Source organism: Candoia aspera, chromosome 1, assembly GCF_035149785.1.
Source record: "Candoia aspera isolate rCanAsp1 chromosome 1, rCanAsp1.hap2, whole genome shotgun sequence".
NCBI lineage: Eukaryota > Metazoa > Chordata > Lepidosauria > Squamata > Boidae > Candoia > Candoia aspera.
In genome coordinates, this window is record NC_086153.1 from 17,104,819 (window position 1) to 17,130,447 (window position 25,629).

General features: G+C 44.2%; 1 protein-coding gene across 2 annotated transcripts in view; it reads left to right on the top strand.

Moving 5' to 3' along the window:
* Nucleotides 1-4,462: 4,462 nt before the first annotated feature.
* The window catches only part of MMP28 (matrix metallopeptidase 28), a 31,050-nt gene continuing 9,883 nt past the window's right edge, over nucleotides 4,463-25,629 (top strand). Inside the window, exons 1-5 of one of the 2 annotated variants that reach the window (XM_063298333.1) lie at nucleotides 4,463-4,629; nucleotides 13,296-13,372; nucleotides 13,947-14,134; nucleotides 23,913-24,134; nucleotides 25,160-25,405. In XM_063298333.1, the coding sequence (XP_063154403.1) occupies nucleotides 4,531-4,629; nucleotides 13,296-13,372; nucleotides 13,947-14,134; nucleotides 23,913-24,134; nucleotides 25,160-25,405 (832 nt within the window). In that variant the 5' untranslated portion in view covers nucleotides 4,463-4,530. Of the gene's footprint in view, nucleotides 4,630-12,379; nucleotides 12,935-13,295; nucleotides 13,373-13,946; nucleotides 14,135-23,912; nucleotides 24,135-25,159; nucleotides 25,406-25,629 lie in introns of those variants that run through there. The other variant, XM_063298342.1, reaches the window with a different exon arrangement.

The following is a 25,629-nucleotide window of genomic DNA, read 5'->3' on the forward strand; positions in this document are numbered from 1 at the left end:
CAATGCTGCCAACTTCTGTCCAGAGTTCTTCTGGGACCCTATCTACTAAGTCCACTCCCTTAAATCACCTCCACTGCATATTCCTTAGGAATATTAGTGAGCTCATATCTAGCTGATCTGTGGGTCTTCCCTAATCTCTTTAGTCTGATCCTAAATTGTGCAAGAAGAAGTTCGTGATCTGAAATACAGTCAGCTCCAGGCCTTGTTTTTACCGACTGTACAGATGTCCGCCACCTTTGGCTGCAAAGGATGTAATCAATCTGATTTCGGTGTTGTCCATCTGGTGAAGTCCATGTATAAAGCCGTCTCTTAGGTTGTTGGAAGAGAGTGTTTGTTATGCAGAGTGAATTGTCTTGGCAAAATTCTATCAGCCTATGTCCTGCTTCATTTTGTTCTCCCAGGCCATACTTACCTGTAATTCAAGGTGTCATTTGACTGCCCACCTTAGCATTCCAGTACATCCAGTACATTCCATAACATCTCTTTTAGGCGTGTTGTCCAGTAGGTGCTGCAGATCCTCATAGAACTGCTCTACTTCAGCTTCTTCAGCATCTGTGGTTGGGGCGTATATTTGGATCACTGTGATGTTAGATGTCTTGCCCTGAATTCGAATTGAGATCATTCTGTCGTTTTTTGGGTTGTATCCAAGCACTCCTTTAGCCACTTTACTATTAATTATGAAGGCTACTCCATTTCTTCTGTGGTCCTCTTGTCCACAGTAGTAGATCTGGTGGTCATTTGATGTGAAGTGACCCATTCCAGTCCATTTCAGTTCACTGACGTCCAGAATGTCTATCTTTAATCTTGACATCTCACCAATCACCACATCCAATTTGCCCTGGCTCATAGATCTTACATTCCAGGTTCCAATGGTGTGTTGATCCTTAGAACATCGGATTCGCCGTTCACCACCAGCACCGTCGGCCGCTAGCCGTCCTTTCGGCTTTGAGCTAGCTGCGTCATCACGTCTGGGGCTAGTTGAACTCATCCTCTGTTCCTCCCCAGTAGCATTTTGACCATCTTTCGACCTGGGGGTCTAATCTTCCGATGGTATACTGACATATCTCTGGTTGTACTGATCCATTTAGTTTTCACGGCAAGAATACTGGGGTGGGTTGCCATTACCTTCCCCAGGGATCGCATTTAGTCTGACCTCTCTGTCATGACCTTCCCGTCTTGGGTGGCCCTTCACGGTTTAGCTCATGGCATCATTGAGGTGCTCAAGCTCCAGCACCACGACAAGGTAACGATCCTTTGCTGAAGCTGAAAAATTTAACCTACAGTAATTAATTTATTTAGCATAATAAGCAAGCTACATGCAAAATGTTTATACTGGAAACTCCCAGACTGGTCTATGGAGACAGAAAATATTCTTGTTTTTGAGCAGGCAGGCTTCAGGAAAAACAGAAGCCCAGGAGAGCAAGGATTGGTGTTGAGTCACTTAGTGAATAAATACAGTGTGAAACCAAGCTCTGCTGCATTTATTGACATTAAGCAAGCCTTCAATAGTACCTCCAGAAATAAACAAAAAAGCAAAAGTTCAGAGATACATCAGTTAACCAACATCTGCTTTCCCTCACTTACAAAATGCACAAAAATGCCAAACTGAAGCTAAGACGTAATGCAGCAGGGTAATTCTCTGAGCTGTCCCTCGTTGTGTTGAAGAAGGCTGCAGTATTACCCCCTTGTCATTCACATCCAATATAAATTCCATCATTGATTGTCTGTAAAGGAATGTAGAGATGACCTTGCAGTGGAGGAACCATTAAGGGAGGTAGAATGGGAATTCAGTCCTGGGAAAGTAGATGGCATGAGAAAGAAACTCGGAATAATGGCCTTGATTCTCTTTGGTATAAGATGGGGCAGAAAGAATTCTTTCAAGATTCTGTTATTTAACTTCGTAACAATAAAGTAACATTCCTGCAATCCTTGTGGTATCTGTTTCCTGACCTGGGCTACCTTGAAGGGCTGATATTGTTTGACAAAAGGAAAACACCACTCATCAAACACTGCAAGCAGGCAGATAGTGCTACTCTTTACAGATCAGAGTGATTTTATCACAGCCCCTGTTGGATTAAAGAGGCCTTTTGTTCTTTATTCCTGTTCTGTTTGATCACCACGTACAACTGAACTGCAACAAAGATTCAGATCTATTAGTCTGAACTGGGCTGTCAATGGCAGAAATTTGACCAGGTAGCTGAACTCCCTTGGGATGACTTTTCCATTAAGTGGGAGTCAGAAAGCTCACTTCTTATATGTCTCCCCCAAAGTTCAAAAAAGTAGTATAGCCAATCCATCATTCTTCTTTATAAGAGAAACACAATATATTCCAGCTGCCATTCAGCACTTTGCGGCCAAATCTCTAGCTGAACATCTTTATGGAGCGGGATTAGGGCTCTGTCGTTCCTCTCTGCATGAGTCTATCCAACCCAAGTTTTTAAGGAAAGTCATTCAAGTGGTATGCTGTGTACCTAATGCAACATTTTGCCCAAGGCTGTTACCAGTTTGGGTGAGAATATGTAATGTCTGGCTAGGTTGAATTTCCTTCCACAAGACTTGGCCCCACTGATATTGGTGAACTCCTTCCATGCAGCCTGGAAAGTTAGGGTAGAGCAGAAAATGGGGCAAGATGGGTTTTCCCCCAGGATTTGGGGAATGGGATAGGCCCATGCCAAATATATCTTGGAATGAAGACTAAGAAATGAGCAGGTAGAAAGATTAAGCAGAATTTCTGCAGGTGTGGTAGCTAGTCACTACTGGCTTCATGCCTAAGGTGGAACTAGAACTCACAGTCTCCCAGTTTCTAGCCTAGAGCCTTAACCCCTACACCAAACAGGCTCTTGGCACTAATTTACAGTTTTAAAAAGAAATATGATATAGTGTCTTATCAATCAGTAGATTTTAACTTTAAATAATCTTTATCAACCTAGACCAGCTTTTTCGGACCTTAACCATAAGCATTTTAATTTTTGTTTCCTTTGTGTGTGTTCTTACTGTCTCACTATAAGCATTGTTTCACTATACCTTTATTTACTGTCATTTTATAGAAATTCTTTCTGTATTTTTATCAGGGATCTACAGTTTTAATTGCAAAACTGTATACAGTCAGCTCAGTGACTGCTGTAAAGGCTATTCATTCTTTGTAGATATTTCATTCATCAAATATCCTGATGAATTAAAACTTTTTAAAATTATTGTCACTGTCACAAGAGGTACCTAAGAAGAGCTCAGATGCAGTGCTCCAGCAAGATCTGCCTCTTCCATCCTTGCATTTGAGCTCTGGTTTTAAAAACCACAGTATACTAAGTGATAATTAGATTTGAAATATGTGCCTCCAACATACTGGGCAGCTGCATGTTGGCTTGCAAGGCAATCTCTAGATTAGAGATCTTAGGTTGCATAGCACAGTGTCAGCAGGCTTGGAGTAAGATGGGGCTTTGGTGGCCTTGATAGCAAACCACCCAAAATGTGCCAAAACGGACCTAGCCGACACTTTCTTGATCTTGCCAAAACCCCTGATGTGAAAGCCTCAATTGACCAAAGCCATGTTGGGTGCCTGAAGTCCATTTTCATGGGCTGATCGGTGCAATTAAATATTAGATAAATACCAGTTATATTTCTTTTGGCTTAGCATTTTTCTCCTCTTCTGCACTTTGCAGAGCATCGCTGGCTTTCCCCAAAAGGGAATTGTGAGGTGGGTAGCCATGCATGACTTGAAATCCGCGGGGAGCACCAGCTAAAATCTCCCCGGGAGAAGGAGCGGCGAGTGACGTCATCGGCCAACTTGCTTGGGGGATCGGTGGACCTGTCTTGCTCTGGCGCGCGAATGAGGTGACCGCGACTTGCGCTTCTGACTACCGTTTGCAGCGCTACGTTACAGGATGGAGCAGATCAGCCAATCTCGTTAATCGCCGGCGCGTCTTTCCTTCCTTCCTCGCAATTCCCACTTCCCCGTAGCAACTCTACTTTTCTGCTGGAGAACGCCGGCAGAATCCCATCGAACTCCAGCCCCAAAATATTAGGAAGGGGGTCTTTGGGTGCAGAAGCAGCGGCGCCTGAGAACCCGTGGCTGAGAAAGCCACTGCGGCTGCTAACGCCGACGCCTTCTTCAGGAACAGCGGGCGCGCGTTCCCGCCCCGCAAGGGAAAGGGTCGGGGCCCCTCGGGGAGCGGATTCAGGCTCTTCCCACGTTCAGAGGCGCTCAGGTTTCGGGCGGGAAAATCCTCCCCGGGGTTGTACTGTACTTTGGTCCTTTTCTTTCCCGGTTGGGCTTCTGGCTACTCCGAAGCCCCGGGAGGCGCGGCCGAGTCGCGAGGCGTGGCGAGGCGAGGCTACCTTGCAGGTCGAGCCCGAGAGGACGGCGGAGGGCTTCTTCTGGGCCAGCAGGCGCCCTGCCTACAGACCTGGGCGTGCTCAGCCAGCCCAGCCGGATGGGAGGAGAGGCCGAGGCCGGGGGGCTGAGCGCGGCTGGGCTTCCCGGCTGCGTCGATCAGCTCTCGGCGGGACGGGAGGCGGAGCGGCAGCGAGGCGATGGCCGCGGCTGCTGTCCTGATCGCGGCGCTGCTCGGGCTTCTCTTCGCCCAGCCGAGCTCCGGCGCCCGCGGAAGAAGCCAGCCGGGAGCGGCCCAGGTGAGGCAGGCGGGCGGGCGGGCGGGCCCAGTGGATGCTGGGGCTCGGGACCGAGCAGGGGTTAGTCGGCCGGGACGGGAGAGAGCTCTTTGTACATGCCCAGAGACACGGTCCGCATTAGATTTCGGCCTACCGCCCCTTAGGAACGAGACCAGCTAAGCGGCGGCTTTTACCATAAAGAGTGAAGGAGGATTGAAAGTTACTTGGGTGAGGCTGTGATTCTAAAGGCAGACAATGCCATTGTTACTGTACCGAAGTTTTCCAGATGTATGGGTCTGAGTCTCCTCCTCCCTAGAGAATATGGAACTCGAAATTAAGCTAGTTTGGAGCCCCAGGCTGGCTCTCCCCAGTGGTGTGTTCCTGATGTCAGATATGCTTCCTTCGTGGAGGGAGGCTCTGTTAACAGTCTACCTAAATAATTGTTAGTAGGACTATTCTTTGCCATGACTTTTCCTAAATCCTTTTAAAGCCATTTAAACTGGTACCCAGACTGTGGCCAGTTGGTGTAGTGGTTAAGGCAGTGTTTCACAACCTGGGCAACTTTAAGACGTGTGGACTTCATCTCCCAGAATTCCCCAGCCAGCCATGAAGTCCACAGGTCTTAAAGTTGCCAAGGCCTAGAAACACTGGGTTAAGGCATCGGGCTAGAAACCGGAAGACTTTGAGTTCTAGTCCCACCTGAGCCATGAAGCCAGCTGGGTGACCCTGGGCCAGTCCCCCTCCCTCAGCCCTAGGAAGCAGGCAATGGCAAATCACTTCCGAAAAACCTTGCCAAGAAAACTACAGGGCTGACTCAAAGGCACCCCTCCCAACTTATGGCCAAAGCTGGGACTGCACAGAGGCATCTGTGGGAGGAGGTGTGTCAAAAAAACCAAGATGGCAGCCACAACCGCCAACTGAAAGCCCTATTCCCTTTTTATGTGGGCCATGTGTGCATTTCAGTCTCAGCACATCTGCCAGGTGAGAGGTTGCAGTTGGCTGTTCAACTCCCATCACCTACACCTAAGACAGCATTGCTGGCTGGGAATGATAGGAGTTGTAGTCCAACACATTTAGAGAGCACCAATTTAGAGAAGGCTGGCTTAACATTGGCCCCAACTGCCATGGATTGTATTTGTTTCATGTTGTTGCTGTATCATTCCAAGTATTTTCCCCATGTCTACATTCTATCATGGAATTGAGATTAAAATATGCCTTTAAGTTGCCTCAGGACACCTAGAATTCAGCATTGATGAGGACCAAGCCAGCCATCTATTCAGTGCAGCAAATCTAGAGCTGAAGTTCTTCTAACAGATAGCTGGTCTCTGCCTGAGCACCTCAAGTGAGGGAGAGGCATCCCCCTTTTGCTGAAATTTTAAACAGAATCTCCTAACAATTCTCAAGCTTTGGATTTTCAGAGCAGGGGCTCAGTTAGCCGGTTGATAATCTGGGCTGTTCTGTATATTTCAATTGAGCCAAGGCTGGTAAAATTATCTTTGGATCTCAGTCTGAAAATTCTCCTAATCCTTAACTTCAAAATATCATAACAGATTGAAGAGCAAATTTTCTTTTGTCCATTTATGACAGCCCAAAGCAGTTCCCTGTTGCATTTGCTGTATTCTGATAGAGGCGGTTCTGCTCAGTATACATGATACTTTATACAGTTTTGTAAACAAGACATGGTTCCTGGAATATTCCCCTAATATAAACTGTTGGAAGATTCATTCAGGGGGAACATATCTCAAAAGAAGCATGGAAGCGTGGTTCTTCATAAATAAGGATGTCAGCCCCACTAGATAGGCCAGACCATGAAATCAACTCCACAGGAAGGCTAAAGCTTCTTTTATTGAGATTGGTTATAATAACAAAATCTTGCAATTCTGACTATGCTGTACCTCCTCCTCCTCCTTATAGTTCAGTGAATTAGGAGGCCTCTGTCTGAGCTGATTCTGAATGTTATCTGGCTGTTCTGGACTTAACAAATGTCTCAGCCCCTTTTGCCTCCTGCATACCTCCATCAAGGTAATCTTCTTTACTAACTATACTACCTGTATGTGAATTTTGGAATTGAGAAGGGCTTTGTGGCTAAGTCCTGACTAAAATGAAGGCATTCATTGGGCAGGGGGAATAAGCATCTGGATTAAGATAAGAAGTTAAGTACCAGTGGCTATGGAAGTCACCTACCACATCTGTCTGACTAGACCAGTGGCTATGGAAGTCACCTACCACATCTGTCTGACTAGACCAGTGGCTATGGAAGTCATGGCATGGGCTGGCATATAGGATTCAGCTGGAAAAGAAGCCAGACAAGCAGTGAAATTAGGACAACTTAGGGCAGTGTTTCTCAACCTTGGCAACTTTAAGATGTGTGGACTTCAATTCCCAGAATTCCCCAGCCTGGGGAGACAGGCTGTGTTACAGAACAAACAACTCCATGTTCCCACTCTTTTGTCACTCTTCTCCGCTCTTCAGCATCAGTATAATAGTTGGTTCCCAGACTGATAAGAATGCAGGAGACTATTATGTAAACAATCAGCTGCAAGATTTCCTATTACCAGTGAAGACATCTGCTGTGGGAAAGCTGTTTGGAAGAAAATCAGAAAGTCTCTACTACTATCTACATGGGGAGATATTGGCTCTAAAGTGAAAAGAGTTCAGTTGCTGGAAGTCTTGTAACTCCATCTATTCCCTTCAATAAAAAAAGAAACTCTGGGAAAATGGTGCTGGGAAAAGACGTGCTTTTGCTTTGAGACAGTTGCCAAAGAATCTGCCATCTGAGGCCAGGGCTGCAAATAGGGGAGGGCAAGCGGGGCATGTGCCCTGGGTGCTGTGCTGGGGGGAGGCGCCAAAATGAGCGCTGCGAGGGGCACCAAATTGGGTGCAGAATCCATGTTTGCCCTGGGTGACACAGACCCTAGTTACAGCCCTGCCTGAGGCAGCTTATCTACCGGTGGAATAGACCCTGCAGATGTGTCCGCAGGACCCGAGGCTTTTGTTGAAATGACAAAACTAGCGCCGTGCCAATGCAATGCAAGCTTTCCCACTTCTGCACATGCTTGCAACATTACAGCACGGGTGAAAAAGGGGTGGACCTTGCATCATGACAGTGCACTGTTTTGTCATTTGCCACCCCTTGGCCCCCTTTCCCCTTTCTTAAGCCTTGGGGCCCAGTCTCTGGAGCACCCCTCCCAATTGCAAAGAGCAGCTGCTTAGAATGTATTTCCCAGCCCTGTTTCTTTGGCATTGCTATTGCATGTCCTAACAAGAACGTGCAGTCCAATTCTTGCTCCTCCGCTGACTGGAGGGAACAAAGCTTCTCTCTCCCGCCCTTTCTAAAATTCTGGTCCTCGTGGGGCTACTTGTCATCCACACAGAAGTCAGTCTTGACAGGCCTTGATTTGTGGCTTTCTGGGGGCAGCCTCTGGTCTTAAGCGCAGAGAGAAATTAATGAGGCGAGTGGGTTGCCTGCGTTTGTGAGTGTTTCCTTTCTCTTTCCCTCCCCGTTGCATAGAACAAGTGAGAGAGGTATCCCTATAGGGCATGTTTTACAGTGTGTTTTCCCATGATGCTCAGTTGTTTACTTCCTGCTGCTTCAGAATATTCTATAGAAAATGGAATTTCCTCCTTGGGGAAATGAGGGGGGGGGAATCTGTCCCCCTTTATCGACACTTGGCAGCCAGTTGCTTATGGCTTCAGGGTCAAGAGTAGAGCTGCTAAAAAAGCTGTTTTGAAGCAGAGTTGAGTGCCCTGGTTTGAATTGCCTTATGAGGCAGCCTTTAATCCTGATGTTATCTGACCAGCTTATAGCATTATTTTTTTTCTGATGAGCGTCATGAATGTTCCAATTTGGAACTGGTGTGCAGAAAGAGAGGGGAACTCAGTGTATGTTTTATAAACACATTTGGTCTCTTTCCCAGCCTTACAAAAGCAGACGTTCCCAATTAAAGCTAGATCGACTTCACTCCTTGAAAAGTTTATTTTTTAGCCTGTATAGGCTTAATATCACACACCTCATTTAAATTCCTTTCATGATTGCTTTGAACTCTTCTGCCTACTTCTGTTAAATATAATGATTCTTTATAAATCATCTGAAGAAGAACAGTGCCATTTTCTCTCTATAGTGACTTCGCTGTTTCTGTGGCTCAGCCTGGACATTCCTCTCCCCCTGATTAAATTCGATGCTGTGGCTGCACAATGCAGTTATTTTATTTGTATTTCTGTCAAGATGTACATATAGCCTTTCAGCTCTGCTTACAAAATAGAGAAAATCTGTGCTGTGGGAAAGTGGGGGAGAGATAAAAATAATAGAATAATTAATATATAATTGAGAATCAGTTTGGTGTAGGGGTTAAGGCATCAGGCTAGAAACCGGGAGACCGTGAGTTCTAGTTCCACCTTGGCCACAAAGCCAGGTGGGTGACTTTAGGCCAGTCACTCTCTCTCAGCCCTAGGAAGGGGGCAATGGCAAATCACTTCTGAAAAACCTTACCAAGAAAACCGCAAGGACTTGTCCAGGCAGTCTCCAAGAATTGTACACGATTGAATGGGCTATCTCTCTCTCTCTCTCTCTCTCTCTATCTTTATGCACACACATATACCTACATATAAAAAAATAATAATCAGCCAAATCCATTGCAGGATGAGGGCCTTTTCTTTGGAAGACCCTACTATGCTGGTCCAATGCAGGTTGGCAGAAAGATGTTTTTTGACTTTCCAGTCTGGAGCTGGGAGAGAGTGAATGGCTCAAAGTCACCCAGTCAGCTTCTATGTCTAAGGGAGGACTAAAACCTGGGTCTCCCTGCTAACAGAACCTTAACCATTACACCACACTGTCTCTTGCATGCATATGCATGATTCCAATAAAATAATACCTTGATTTTCTACAAGGATCTTTTGCGCTTTCCTCCCAATTACAGCTGAAGCTACACATGGAAGTCTGCTAATTACCAGTCAGGAAAATGGCTTCCTAGCACTGTTTATAGTTTCCCATAATGATACAAATCTGCTAGTGGTCACCATTGTTATTAGTAATTTCTCGACATCATTACAGTTGTGTCCATGGTGATCTTGTAGCAATTTCCTGAAATGCTGATGAATTTGTATAACTAGCTTCCCTGGCGGAAGGAATCCTCATCAGCTGTTTTCACATTGCAAAGATGAAGGGAAATCCTCCGGTTTACAATTTTGTTGTTGTACAACAGTCCAGGCAGTCGCCAGGAGTCAACATTGACTCAAAGTCATACACATACTGTACAAACACATCTTTTGACAAATTATACAAGCACACCAGTTGCCTGCCCCTGTTATATCCATCCCTCCATCCATCCCTATTGTCTCCTGTAACCATTCCAGGAAGGAAAGAAAAGGGGGAGGGAAACAGAATTAACTGTGTGTTCTATTTGGCTCCCATCTCCTCTCATCCCTTGTTCTGGATCCCAGGGAAATTGACAAAGTGGCAAAAGCCTTGTCAATTTCACTTTGAAATTGACAGGAATAGAGTGTCAGTAACACTAGTTCCTCTCTGCACTTCAGGGTCTATGAAAATGGCATTTTTTCTCCTCCTCTTTCAGTGTTTTTCAGGCCCCTTCATACGGCTATCGTTGTTTACTCTCCAAACTCTTTAGAAGCATTTGATGGTGGTTTTGATAGCTTTCCCTTCTGCTCAGAAAAGCTGAAAACATGGAACAAAAGTCACTGCCTTCCCAAGGTGTTGCTGTTTATGCAGCAGCCAAAATTCTCTCTCTCTCATTCCACACAAAAGGGAGCGAAGGAAAATGTGTATGGGGAGGCACCTGTAATTTGGCACTTTCTGCTGTGCTGAAAAGAAGGATGAAATTGACAAAACTCATGTCATTTTATACCTACAGGTAGTCCTTGCTTAACAACCACAATTGGGACTGAAATTTTGGTTGCTAAGTGAAGCAGTCATGAACCAAATCCAAACTGATTTTACAACCTTTTTTGTGGCAATTGTTAAGCAAATCACCATGGGCATTAAGCAAACCACGTGGTCGTTAAGCGAATCATGTGGTTCCCCATTAATTTTGCTTGCCAAAAGCTGGCCGGGAAGCTCAAAAATGGCAATCATGGGATCACAGGACACTGCAACAGTCATAAATGCAAACCAGTTGCCAAGTGCCAAAATCATGATCACATGACCATGGGGACACTGTGATGGTCGTGTGAGGACCAGTCACAAGTCATTTTTTTTCAGCACCGTCGCAAGTCCGAACCATCACTACATGAATGGTTGTGAGAACTACCTGTATGTCTGGGCTCCTGGGAAGGAGCTGCAAAGCCATCAAGCTAGCATTTCTCTCCCAAAACTTGAAGCTCAAGAGCTAGAAGGAAAGGCAAGGTCAAGTTCCCTTCAATGGAGAAATGGAGTCACATTGCCTTAAAAAGAAGTGTTGCAGCAATTTCACCTCTACCACAACTGAGTCTGAGATAGATAAGTTCAGTTCTCCAACACTGCTGATGTCATGGGAATACAGAGCTTGCAAGCTCCTTTCGAACTGGCATAGAATCCACATGTGAAAATGCTCTTACAGTATTTTCATGAGAGAAGTTGACCATCATGGAAGCTGCCCTATTGCAGCTTCCCACAGGTGTGGAAAAGGAGAAAGAATCCACAGCACAAACTCAGAAAATGAGTTAATAATCAGGTTAAGTATGCTGTGTCACCAAAAGTCATTGGTGAAGTCATTAGCCTTCAATGACCACATATGGTCCTGTCCGTGGATTTTTCCTAACTGGCAAACTACATTTAAAAACCAAGCCAGTTGAGAAAACTCTGGTAGGAGGCTTTGATCCTTTTTTTAGCTTTGAAAAGGGTATTTTGAACACAATCCTGCAAGCAAAGAGATTAGGTTTTTTTATTATGGAGTTTCGCTATTTCATACATTAAATTTTCTGATGAAGACAGAAACTAGTATCTTCCATTTGGAAATCTCCCCCTCCCCACTGTATTCCCCCTCCCCCGCTTTCTCTGATTTAGTTTTTATTTTGCTCATCAAAGAAAATGCACAAAGTTGGGAAAGATGAAATAAGTCCACCGTGTCTTTTGAAGGGCATCACTAGAAATTCCCTGCATGGAGTTCTTGGTGTTTGCGTATCTCTCTATTTGACATAGTAATAGCTCATATGCAGAGCTGTATTTATTTATTTATTTATTCCATTTATAGGGCTGTCCATCTCAAATATATGACTCTGGGTGGCTGACAATGCTTAACAGCAAGGTAAAAACAGTGTAACAAAACTTGGGCATTGCAGAATCTTCCCACAGCTTTGATTTCATATCATATTAAAAAAAAGGGATTGGTCATTAGTCTAAATTCTTTCACAAAGTTTAAATTAACAGCAGCAACCAATTATTTTATCTCCCTAACATTTTGAACCTTTCCCCCCCCCCTCTAAGGATGCCCTGTAACCACAGTGACCATGCGTCCTTTTTTATAAAGGACTGTCCTTTATCTTAGAAAGCTGTCCTTTAGATTTATGTTTCAAAAACTCACTTTTGTCCTTTATTGTGGTTATTTAACTTTTACCGTACAAATGGTACCATTTAATGCACAGTCTTTCACATTCATGCAAAAAGTATGGAAATTGAATTGTCTTTTTAAAATAAATTTACATATACTGTTTGATTTTAGATATTTTTATTAGAATATGCATTTCTGTGAAGTTTTTCTTGGTATTGCTCTTGCATTTTCCTTTGTAAAGCAAAGTTATAGACATAATTAAGATTTTTTAACCTTATGAACCTCTTTCAGATTTGCTCCTTTTTCAGGTTTGTCTTTTATTTTTTCCAAGAAAATAGGGTCACTGTACCTATAACAGATATTGTATTATCAGATCTTGCGTAGTTGTAGTGTCTCTGATGATTATCTGGTCTCTGGAGAAATTATGTGGCTGAAAAAGGAAGTTCTCTGCCTGTGCTCTTTTGTTCTGCTCTTTCTGGGATGAATTTGTTTTAGGAATCAAAGCTGATAAGGGAAAGGGAGTGCCAGGAAAAGCAGAGCTGATAGAGACACAAACTTTGGAATGAAGAAGTTTGGCTGGCAGATATAATAACTGCAAGACAAAGCTTGCAACTGGGAATTAAATTGCTTCTTGGCAGGCACAAATGGAGATTGATGTGATGTTATCATTCTGGGAGGCATGGAGCTACAGGGGATATTCTTTGAGGTTGGGTACAGCATTTAAAAGAGATTTGGGAGCTACCAACAATTTCTAAAACTGACCAAGAATGTCCAGAATCAAATGTGTGTAAAGGCTTTGCATACACACTGGATAGAAAGGTTGGGCTCACAAGGAAATAATAGAAGTATGAATGCCGGGGTGTTGTGTGTGGTTTTTTTTTTTTCATACAACGTCTAGCATCTCAGCGATTTATTTATTTAATAAATTTCTCCACTGCCCATCTTGTGCACAGTGACTCTGGGCGGCCTACAAAGAATAAAAATGGCAGATCACTAAAAGCAGTCTGTATAACTATAAATATAAAAGCATATAGATACAAGTACAAATACAGAATATAAAATACAAAATTCAAGATGGGAAATAAGATCTCAACCTGGCACCCTTACAGGACCAACCACCCCTATGAATAGCTATTGCCCCTCCCATCCCAGGCCAGGTGGCATAACCATGTTTTTACTCCCTTTTGGATTTGGATTTGATTTTAGAGGTTTCTGGAGAAATATGGCTATTTTGAGTCTGCGCACCAAGGACCAGACCCAGCAGGATTCTCAGATGCCATAAAGTAAGTCTGTGACTCTCTTCTTTTCCAGCCTTCCATCTCCACTCAGTATCTAGTTGATCCCTAAATCCCATGCATTTCTATTCAATCTGTTGCTAGCTTAGACCATGCAGCTGGCCAGCTTTCATTGGCACTGGGTTCCCCTCAGTGGTTTCCCTTGTATGGACCTGGTTTCCTTTGGAGAATAAGAACTCTACAAATGCAGCAGTTTTGGCCCAGCTGGTAGATTCCTCAAATGCCATTGCTGCCTTCTGGCCTTGGGCCATCTTCCAGCACTCCCTCTGGGTTGCTTTCTTTTTAAAATCCTTTATTTCCTTCCCCTGCTACCAGCATCAAGTTTCATAGGGCTATAGTGGGAGATGCTTGCATGCAAAACCAAGGCCTAGATCACTGTTTCTCAACCTCGGTAACATTAAGACGTATGGACCGCAACTCCCAGAATTCCCCAGCCAGCCATGCAGGCTGCGGAATTCTGGGAGTTGAGGTCCATACATCTTAAAGTTGCCAAGGTTGAAAAACACTGGTTTAAACCAAGGAGCATCATGCAGGGTCCTCCCCACTTCCTTTGCTCTTCCAGGGAATTTCAGTGGATCTCTCACCTGCCCCTCAGTGGCACCCTGGATACTGTCACTCTCCGTCACATGAGTCTCCCTCGCTGTGGCGTCAACGATGCAGAGAGCCACACAGCATGGAAGGAGCGCATGGATGCCCTGTTCTCAGGAGGGAAAGCCAGGAAGAGGCGCAGGAAACGATACTTGCATCAAAGTAAGCCTGCTTGAGTTTGGAAATATGTTTCCTCCTTCAGGGCCAGGTTGTAATTTCCAACCATTTTTTTAAGGTGGGAACTCAAGAACCCCAGAGAGATGTCCAGCAGCCCAGTGGGGTCTTTGAGCATCTACTCTACCGCTAGTACAGATGTTAGATCTGGGCACAAAGGGCCTTTGGAAATTTCTGGGAAGAATAATTGGATTGGTAATTTCTCCAGGGGAAGGAGGCTTTTTCTGATGGAGAGGGCTCCTCCTTAGCAGCATTACTCCTGAAGTCCTATGGAAAGAGTACCTTCATGAGGTCCTCTCTTGGGGTTTAGTGAAAATGTGGGGAAGCCCAGGATGGTTGCAGACCAAAGGAGAGTGGAATGTAGAATGAAAGACGGTCATGAACATGCAGGTAATTTATCAAATTTCATCACTGCCTATCTCCCCCCAAAGAGGGACTCTGGGCGGTAATCCTCACTTAACGATTTTAAGACCTTTTTTGCCGTGGTCATTAAGCGGATCACATGATTATTAAGTGAACCATGTGGTCATTAAGCAAAATTGATTTTGCTGGTGATCACATACCGCAGGATGCTGCAACAGTTGTAAATGTGAACTGGTTGCCAAGCACCCGAATTGTGATCACATGACCATGGGGATGATGCAACTGTTGTAAGTGTGAGGACCAGCTGTAAGTTGGTTTTTCCAGCACCGTTGTAAGTCCAAACCATCGCTAAATGAATGGTTGTTAAGCAAGGACTACTTGTACACACACATACAGAATTCTTGGCTCCATCCTAATTAAGTGAAAGAACGCTACCCACTAGAAATTATTTTCTCTATAAAGCAAATGTTCTTTCATCAGAGTGAATAAGAACCAGTAGAGGAAAATGCAATAGACATTTTCTATCTGGCAATTAGAGAAGTATGGAGGCCAGTCCCTTGGACACCCCCATAGTTCAGGAATAACATAGGCAAGAGTCCTGAACACCCAGTCTTCCAAAGCATGGTCACCTGGAGATGAGACAGTTAGGAGGGATAGTTAGGACAATTTCCAGTCTCTCTCTCCTTGCTGGACACATTCCAGAAAGCTGGGAAAAAAATAGTGCTGACTAAATAAGCTCTGAACCACTTATTCATATTGGGAGTGTCAAGTGCCAGGAATTAGGCTGTCTTTGTCTACTTACCAGCTCCATTGGCTTAATAGCTTTCCTAGACAGCAGAAGTCAGAAAAGCTGAGAGGGCAGCTGTTTTGAAGGCAAAACCCAGGAAATATTTAGTGCAGTGTTTCTCAACCTTGGCAACTTTAAGATATGTAGACTTCAGCTTCCAGAATTCCCCAGCCAGCATGGCTGGCGAATTCTGGGAGCTGAAGTCCACATATCTTAAAGTTGCCAAGGTTGAGAAACTGATTTAGTGGAAGGATTAGGTAATTGCTCATGCAGGCAAGGTTTCTAACTGGGTCTGCATCTGAGTCGGAGCACCAGGTAGGAGGCCAAAAACACCCCCACTAAGGTTTTCATGTCTTCTCTGACATGAAGCAGGCCTGTCCTTTGGCACAAATGCCTGGTCTTCTTGGCCTCCTGCATTTGTGCCCAAGGATATGTAGCTGGATCTATCTATCTATGGAATTTGGAGGCTGCCTTGTTGGTGTGTGTGTTCTGGTGCATGTGCAGAGTGCCAGAAAGCGTTTGGCACGAGAGACGAGTAATGACACCAGGCATTAGAGGAAATATAGCTGTATTCAAGCAAACAGAGAATATAAACAATTCTTCTTCCAGATCTCTGGAAGTGCTCAAAAATCTTCTATATACAAAAGCATAGTTACAGTCTCACTGTCATGGCTGAGCAGGCTGGCAGGCTGGTTTCAAAATGCAAGCAACCAAGCAAGTTTCAAAAGGCAACTTCCCTTATATGGTCGTCCAATACTTAACCTTTTGATCTCTTCACATTTTAGCCTGAGAACAATTGATGCCTGACCTTTTGACTCTGCCAGTGCTAATTACCTGGTGCCTTGTGGCTTACCTTCAGCAAAGGATCGTTACCTGCCGTGGTGCTGGAGCTTGAGCACCTCAATGATGCCATGAGCTAAACCGTGAAGGGCCACCCAAGACGGGAAGGTCATGACAGAGAGGTCAGACTAAATGCGATCCCTGGGGAAGGTAATGGCAACCCACCCCAGTATTCTTGCCGTGAAAACTAAATGGATCAGTACAACCAGAGATATGTCGGTAGACCATCGGAAGATGAGACCCCCAGGTTGGAAGATGGTCAAAATGCTACTGGGGTGGAACAGAGGATGAGTTCAATTAGCCCCAGATGTGATGATGCAACTAGCTCAAAACCGAAAGGACGGCTAGCGGCCGACGGTGCCGGTGGTGAACGGTGAATCCGATGTTCTAAGGATCAACAGACCATTGGAACCTGGAATGTAAGGTCTATGAGCCAGGGCAAATTGGATGTGGTTATTGGTGAGATGTCAAGATTAAAGATAGACATTTTGGGCGTCAGTGAACTGAAGTGGACTGGAACGGGCCACTTCATATCAAATGACCACCAGATCTACTACTGTGGACAAGAGGACCACAGAAGAAATGGAGTAGCCTTCATAATTAATAGTAAAGTGGCTAAAGCAGTGCTTGGATACAATCCAAAGAATGATGGAATGATCTCAATTCGAATTCAGGGCAAGCCATCTAACATCACAGTGATCCAAATATACGCCCCAACCACAGATGCTGAAGAAGCTGAAGTAGAGCAGTTCTATGAGGATCTGCAGCACCTACTGGACAACATACCTAAAAGAGATGTTATTTTCATCACGGGAGACTGGAATGCTAAGGTGGGCAGTCAAATGAGACCTGGAATTACAGGTAAGCATGGCCTGGGAGAACAAAACGAAGCAGGACATAGGCTGATAGAATTTTGCCAAGACAACTCACTCTGCATAACAAACACTCTCTTCCAACAACCTAAGAGACAGCTTTATACGTGGACTTCACCAGATGGACAACACCGAAATCAGATTGACTACATCCTTTGCAGCCAAAGGTGACAGACACCTATACAGTTGGTAAAAACAAGACCTGGAGCTGACTGTATTTCAGATCACGAACTTCTTCTTGCACAATTTAGGATCAGACTAAAGAGATTAGGGAAGACCCACAGATCAGCTAGATATGAGCTCACTAATATTCCTAAGGATCGATTTAAGGGACTGGATTTAGTAGATAGGGTTCCGGAAGAACTATGGACAGAAGTTCGCAACATTGTTCAGGAGGCAGCAACAAAATACATCCCAAAGAAAGAGAAAACCAAGAAGGCAAAATGGCTGTCTGCTGTGACACTAGAAGTAGCCCAAGAAAGAAGGAAAGCAAAAGGCAACAGTGATAGGGGGAGATATGCCCAATTAAATGCAAAATTCCAGAGGTTAGCCAGAAGAGATAAGGAATTATTTTTAAACAAGCAATGCGCGGAAGTGGAAGAAGACAATAGAATAGGAAGGGCAAGAGACCTCTTCCAGAAAATTAGAAACATTGGAGGTAAATTCCAGGCAAAAATGGGTATGATCAAAAACAAAGATGGCAAGGACCTATCAGAAGAAGAAGAGATCAAGAAAAGATGGCAAGAATATACGGAAGACCTGTATAGGAAGGATTACAATATCAGGGATAGCTTTGACGGTGTGGTCAGTGAGCTAGAGCCAGACATCCTGAAGAGTGAGGTTGAATGGCTAATAACAAGGCAGCAGGAGACGACGGCATCCCAGCTGAACTGTTCAAAATCTTGCGAGATGATGCTGTCAAGGTAATGCATGCTATATGCCAGCAAATTTGGAAAACACAAGAATGGCCATCAGATGGAAAAAAATCAACTTATATCCCCTACCAAAAAAGGGAAACACTAAAGAACGTTCAAACTATCGAACAGTGGCACTCATTTCACATGCCAGTAAGGTAATGCTCAAGATCCTGCAAGGTAGACTTCAGCAATTCATGGAGCGAGAATTGCCAGATGGACAAGCTGGGTTTAGAAAAGGCTGAGGAACTAGGGACCAAATTGCCAATATCCGCTGGATAATGGAAAAAGCCAGGGAGTTTCAGAAACACATCTATTTCTGTTTTATTGACTATTCTAAAGCCTTTGACTGTGTGGACCGTAACAAATTGTGGCAAGTTCTTAGTGGTATGGGGATACCAAGTCATTTGGTCTGCCTCCTGAGAAATCTGTATAACGACCAAGTAGCAACAGTAAGAACAGACCACGGAACAACGGACTGGTTTAAGATTGGGAAAGGAGTACGGCAGGGCTGTATACTCTCACCCTACCTATTCAACTTGTACGCAGAACACATCATGCGACATGCTGGGCTTGAGGAATCCAAGGCTGGAGTTAAAATCTCTGGAAGAAACATTAACAATCTCAGATATGCAGATGATACCACTTTGATGGCTGAAAGCGAAGAGGAACTGAGGAGCCTTATGATGAAGGTGAAAGAAGAAAGTGCAAAAGCTGGCTTGCAGCTAAACCTCAAAAAAACCAAGATTATGGCAACCAGCTGATTGATAACTGGCAAATAGAGGGAGAAAATGTAGAAGCAGTGAAAGACTTTGTATTTCTAGGTGCGAAGATTACTGCAGATGCTGACTGCAGTCAGGAAATCAGAAGACGCGTAATCCTTGGGAGAAGAGCAATGACAAATCTCGATAAAATAGTCAAGAGCAGAGACATCACACTGTCAACAAAGGTCCGCATAGTTAAAGCAATGGTGTTCCCCGTAGTAACATATGGCTGCGAGAGCTGGACCATAAGGAAGGCTGAGCGAAGGAAGATTGATGCTTTTGAACTGTGGTGTTGGAGGAAAATTCCGAGAGTGCCTTGGACTGCAAGAAGATCAAACCAGTCCATCCTCCAGGAAATGAAGCCAGACTGCTCACTTGAGGGAATGATATTAGAGGCAAAACTGAAGTACTTTGGCCACATAATGAGAAGACAGGACACCCTGGAGAAGATGCTGATGCTGGGGAGAGTGGAGGGCAAAAGGAAGAGGGGCCGACCAAGGGCAAGATGGATGGATGATATTCTAGAGGTGACGGACTCGTCCCTGGGGGAGCTGGGGGTGTTGATGACCGACAGGAAGTTCTGGCGTGGGCTGGTCCATGAAGTCACGAAGAGTCGGAAGCAACTAAATGAATAAACAACAACAAATTGTGGCTTACTCCCTAGAATAATGCGACACCAACATGCCTGACTCCCAATGACTCTGGGCAGCTTACACTTTAAAGAAACATGAAGAACAGTGAAATAATAGAGAAGATAATGCACATCCAGAGAAAACACGATAATGCAGCAAAGAAGAATGTACGTTCTTTCCCTCTCTGTGTCTGCACGTGGGATTCTTTTTGGTGGTTTGAAGAGGCTGTCCTATTTCTACTCCATCTTCTTGTCCCAAGTGACACATACCCAGCTCCTTCAACCTCTCTTTACAGGACTTAGCTTTCAGTCCCCCAATCATCCTCATTGCCTTCTTTTGCTTTTGCTCCAGTTTGTCAGAAAGTGAATCCTTCTTAAGGTGTGGTAACCAGAACTGGACACTGTAGTTATGCTGAGGTCTAACAAATGCAGAATAGAATGGAACTACCATTTTCTATTATTTAAAATGACACTTCTATTAAGTCATAGCAGGTGACAGCTTCTCTGGTCTTGAAGAAGCTAAGTAGGGTTGGGCTTGGGGTGTCCTTGGATGGGAGACCCCCAGAAGATCCCAGGGCTATAGACAAACATGCAGAGTTGAAGAAATCCCCCAGAATAATGATTTCTAAGAAAACAACAAGGATGCGTCCATGTAGTTTCCAAGTATCAAGCTTAGCTCGAGGGTTTTATGTTTACTTTCAAACTTTGTAGGCAACCAAACCCAGTGTATCCTCTTACATGTTATGAAAGCTCACAAACCTGTGTGGTGACTGATTTATAGCTCTGGTTTTGGAAGGAAATGTCATAATTATCTTGGTGCAAGAGCTGAGGCTGGTGAGGCAGGAACTAGCGGTTCCCACCTTAGAGTCAGTTGATATGTAACTACATCTCAAGGCCACCAAAGACCTCCCAAGTATCCATTAATTGGGAAGGGCAGGAGAAAGAAGCCTAAAGTCAGAACCCTTGAGAAGAGATATATAAGTCTCTGATCTCTTTGCACTCCAGTGGGCAAGTAGCTGTACAAACATCTCCCTCCGTCAGCATCACTGGGGGTTGAAGACATCAGAATAAGGCTGTATAAATCATGGATTGGGGATGAGATTAGGGCATCGTCATGGAGATGGGAGGTAAAACAAAGACCATCAGGCAGTTTGGGTGATGCTATAAACTATTAACAAAGATCTCAAAATCTAAGGAATGTAGTTTAAATAAACTTTGTGAAATAATCTCCCTTTAGAACGATGGAAGACTGGACAGTAGGGCTAAGAAGAACCAGATTTGGTAGCAATCTAATGAACAAAAAGCAAACAAAAAATGATGTAGGAAGCCTTAGATAGGTTTTACAGACAGATGGTGGCAATTGGGGTTGGGACTGATTCTAAACAGTGGCTGCTTTTTGCCATGAAAAACAATATTGCAAGACAACTTTGCCCCTGTGTAAATGGTTTTTGCCTTCCTTTGAGGAACATATCTGTAATTTGAGTCTGAGATCCCTGAGGCTCACTCTAAAAGGTCTGAGTCATGTATCAAGGATGGAATCTTAATTGCAGCTGTCATTTGTGGCTATCACTTTGTGGGGAAACAAACAGGTTTGCACCCATCCCAAAGTTAGGCATGCTTCTTCAGGCCTGTTGAAACTGGGAGGTGTGTTTCATTTCCAGGAGATGAATGTCAGAAGTTAGGCTCTTGTAAAACAGTTGATCCAGTTATCAGTTGACGCCTGTTAGAACAGGCTTTTGTTAGAGTTTTTGAAACTTCTGTACTTGAGCCTCAGAAAGAGTGGCTCTCTTCACAAATCACAAACACGTCTATCCCATTTTAGCCTAACATTTTGTCTAGAAACAATCTGTGAGATTAGTTTATGGTTCAGTGTATTCTGTAGGTCTAGAAAACTGGAATAAAGTAAACCATGCTTAAATTATCCAAGCCTGTATTTCCACTCAACCTGATGGCTGAAATAACCCATTTCCTGCATTTGCACAATTCAAGTTGGTTTCAAAGCACATTAAGCCACAAATGAGCCAACATGCTTAACTAACCACTTTTAGCATGCTGTGTGAAGACATGTTTTCTTCCAAGCCAGGTTCCAAAGGTTTTATATGAACACAGCCTAAGAGTAAGATTGCCATGGAAAACGCAATTGGTGGCTGCCCCAGAGCAAATCTGGCTGTCGGATCTTGGAGAGTGTACAGCTTTGGCAAGTCCAGGTCCAGAACTGAATGGCAATGGCTGCAGGGCAGCTGTGTATCCCTATTTACAGAGGATGATCCTCTGTTTGAAGGCTGGTCAGAGCTGTCCTCTGTCTGTAGGTATCCTTTATTGATAGGAAGGCCTTTCTGGAGCAAATCAAGTTCTTATAATTAATTATAAGGAAGGAGAGTAGGAGCTTTGAAGTTGCCCATCTATGGTAAAAATGTGACCACAGGAGGAATCCCTCTCAAATCATCTCCCACTCAAATGTTGAAATAACCAGGGAAATAACCTGAGGTTTTAATTGCTTTCCTCAGTCAATTGGGTCAAGATGAACCTCCTGGGGGAGGGATGCTATTCCAGAGAGGGGGTGGTGGCCCAATGGAGAAAGAGCCACCTCTGAGAACCCTGTAGATGATGTTTGTTAAGAGAGGGAACCCACAAGGAGTCTGCTCAATTTAATTGGGCGGGGCGGGGGGGAGAGAGCAGATGGTCTCGTAGAGGCATTAGTTGAACAAGAATTGTTGGAGCTTAGTCTGTAGCCCTCATTACCTGAATGCTGGCAAGGGATGATAGGAGCTGTAGTCCCAAACTTCCAGACAGCATGAGATTTTGGAAGGGTGTTTTCATAGGCATACAGGCAGATTCTAAAACAAAGCAGTTTGTTAAAGATTTCTTCCAACCACACTGCTTTTTTACCCTGATCAAAATTTATATTCCAAGCCATTTTGCGGTTTGTAGAGTATTTAATCTTCTCTCCAGGGGCTTGTTGTATTTGGCAGATGTAGTACTGGATAATATATTAGAGTAATTGGAGGGGGGAAGATCGACACTGCTTCCCTCCTGGAACAGGTCCAGAGTAGACATCTTGGCCCACAAAAGATGGTGTGCAAGGCTCCCTTGATCATTAGGATAAGCTCACTGTTTTTTTCCTGTGCCCAAAGCAGGAAGCAGCTCCTTGGGGAATGGAGCTGTCTTTTTCCTTACAAAGGAAATGCTTTCTGAAAGTCTAATGTAGTGTTTCTCGATCTTGGGAACTTTAAGATGTGTGGACTTCAACTCCCAGAATTCTCCAGCCAGCCATGCTGGCTAGAGAATTCTGGAAGTTGAAGTTCACACATCTTAAAGTTCCCACGGTTGAGAAGCACTGGTCTAATGGCTGAAGGAAGCAGTCTTTGTCCTTTTGTGTACGGTGAGAATCAAAGTAGGGTACTTGGCTGCCGAATTTGGAGGTCTTTGAGTGATAGGGAATGTCAATCTGAAGTCAAGTTCGCTCTCTTGGAGCTCTAGAATCCTACTAGATTCCTGGGAACAAGCAAGCTTTTTGCATCCCCTCACTTTCTCTAAACCAGTGTTTCTCATCCTCAGCAGCTTTAAGATGTGTGGACGTCAACTCACAGAATTCCCCCAGTCAGTATGGTGGCTGAGGGAATTCTGGGAGATGAAGTCCAGACATCTTAAGGTTGCTGAGGTTGAGAAACACTGCTCTAAGTCAGTGTCATATGTGGTGAAACGCTTCTATATATTTGCCAAGGAAACTACATGGATATGTCCATCAAATTGCTAGGAGTTGAGTTTAATTCAAAGTAGACCTTATCAAGATTAAATCTGAAGAATTAATTCAGAATCAATATATTGATGACTTCACATTTCCTCAGGAGTATGATATTCAGGGCTTTTACTGGGAACAGGTGACACTAACTGCTCTGCTGATTCAGTGATAATTCATGAATATTGTCATGTCTCAGTGAGGATTGGAGGGGGAAGTTACCAAGCCCATCTCAGCCTGACCTTTGGACTGTCATATGTGGTGAAAATGATGGTGTGGGTTCTCCAAAAGAGAAGGAAGGTTTCCTGATGTTACGGAAGAAATTTATTTGACTGTAGGGGGCTGGAGTGGTAGGAACTTTGTGAGGAAATTGTGGTTTGGGGACAGTTTGGATTTTGGTGTCTCTGACTATCCAAACTGCACATATGAACACCATATTAATGAATAAGACCATAAGCATAATTCATGCACTTAGTCCCTTGTGACTTCATCTTCTTTGTAAATGGATGTGGGCTCTAATTAATAACATTTTTCATTTTCACTTGAATTTCACCCAGTGGTTTCCTGCAGAACATCACAGGATTTCAGAATCAATTCACACACACACACGAGTTACTGTTGTGGGAGAATGAATTTCAGTTGCACTTTCCAATCTTCAATTTCTGCCCTCCTTTGACTCTGGTGAGCACGCTATTGCTTGTGCGTTTCTTTAAAACATCCAGTTGGAAGCTGCTGGGAATATACTGTTGTTGTTATTGTTGATGTGCTTTTAACAAGGAATAGGGTGCTGGACTTAATAATCCTATGTCTGATTCAGGAAGGTTTTTTCTGATCTTTCCTCCACTAATTTTTGTAGGTGGCAAGTGGTACAAACGACACTTGACTTACCGCCTAATCAACTGGCCTTGGTACCTGCCACAGCAGCAGGTCCGCCTGGCAGTGAAAGCAGCTTTTGAGCTCTGGAGCAACGTCTCTTCCTTGATTTTTTGGGAAGTGGTTGAAGAGCCTGCGGACATTCGCCTGACATTCTTCCATGGGGATCACAACGATGGAGTTGAGAATGCCTTTGATGGTCCAGGTGCTGATTTGTTCTGCCTTTTCTCATAAGCACTCTTTGGCTGTAGGACCACAATTGGCCCATGGCTGTGATTTCATGCATCTTCTGCCATGGTCCAAGTTCCTATTGTCTCTGAAGTCATCCCCAAACGAGTCAGGTTTTATAGAGAAATAAATAAGTGGCCAAGAGTCCTGGGCTTGGAGAGAGGCAGAGAGAAGGCTGGTAGGGCAGAAGTTAGCTTTGCCCATCCTGAAGTTTTCCAAATAGGTAGAAAACACCATTTCCTTGATAATCTGGTTTTGCTGTATGCTGCCCAGACTCTCACTTATTGGAGTGTTTGATCAATGTTGTAAATAAAATATTTATAGTCGACCTGGTTGAAGACTAGGGATTCTGACCCTAGTCTACAGAATCCCTAATCTTGGAACTGCAGTCTGTGAAAGAGTTTGAGGAGCTTCTGAGATCCTTCAACATGGCTCCGTGCACCCTTCAGAATGAGCTCTGCACTTGTGTACAGAATTCCTCCTCCTCATCTGTGTTTGGCAGCTGAGTAATGTATTTCTCAAAAATTATCTTAACATTTGCAGTGCTGAAGTTCTGTAGCAGGTCATTTCCCTATTTTTAAGAACTCCTGCCTCACACACACCCCGCTTCTTCCTGGGCTTCAACCACCCCAGCAGATCTTTTAAGGGGAAAGGTGGCTTGGGGGCTTTTCCACTTCCTTCCCATTATAATTATTTGGATTTTTTTTTCCATATGACCCCAAAAAAGCACACAGTATTAAGTAAGAATATGACAGTGGGGGTGAAAGCAATTTATTTTATGTCTCTTTGGCATGGAGTGAGGATGGGGTTTTTTTGTTTCTCCATGACCTGCAGCAATTCAGGGCCAGGCAGTGATTCTCCTGCTCTCAAAATTGCAAAGTTGGCAGCAATGAAGGATTGGAAAAGAGAAGCACTGGTGGTATGGAATGCTCTGATGGATGCAGTTGATACAAATAGTGTTCAAACTGATCTGGGATCTGATTTCCCTTTCTCTCTCCTTAGGGGGTGCTCTGGCACATGCCTTCTTCCCACGCCGTGGCGAGGCCCATTTTGACAATGATGAGAGGTGGTCACTGGACAGTGGGAAAGGCCGCAACCTCTTTGTGGTGATGGCACATGAAATTGGTCATACACTGGGCCTAGAACACTCCCCTGTGCCCAGTGCTCTCATGTCACCCTACTACAAGAAGCTGGGCAAGGGTTTTGTCCTGAACTGGGATGATGTTCTTGCCATCCAGAATTTATACGGTAAACAGAACTTAATTTCTCAAGAGTAAAACTTGCTCAAGGTAAAGATTGCATGACCACATCTTCAAATATGGATTGCAGCTTTGGAACCAGTTGGAGTAGAGGAATTGCTTAACCCTTTCAGAGTAGCTGCTTTTCTAGTTGAAATCGCTGTTGCAACTTCACGTCTGCTTCACAAATGTTACTTGCTGTTTTCCCACCCAACTACTCAATATTCAGGGATG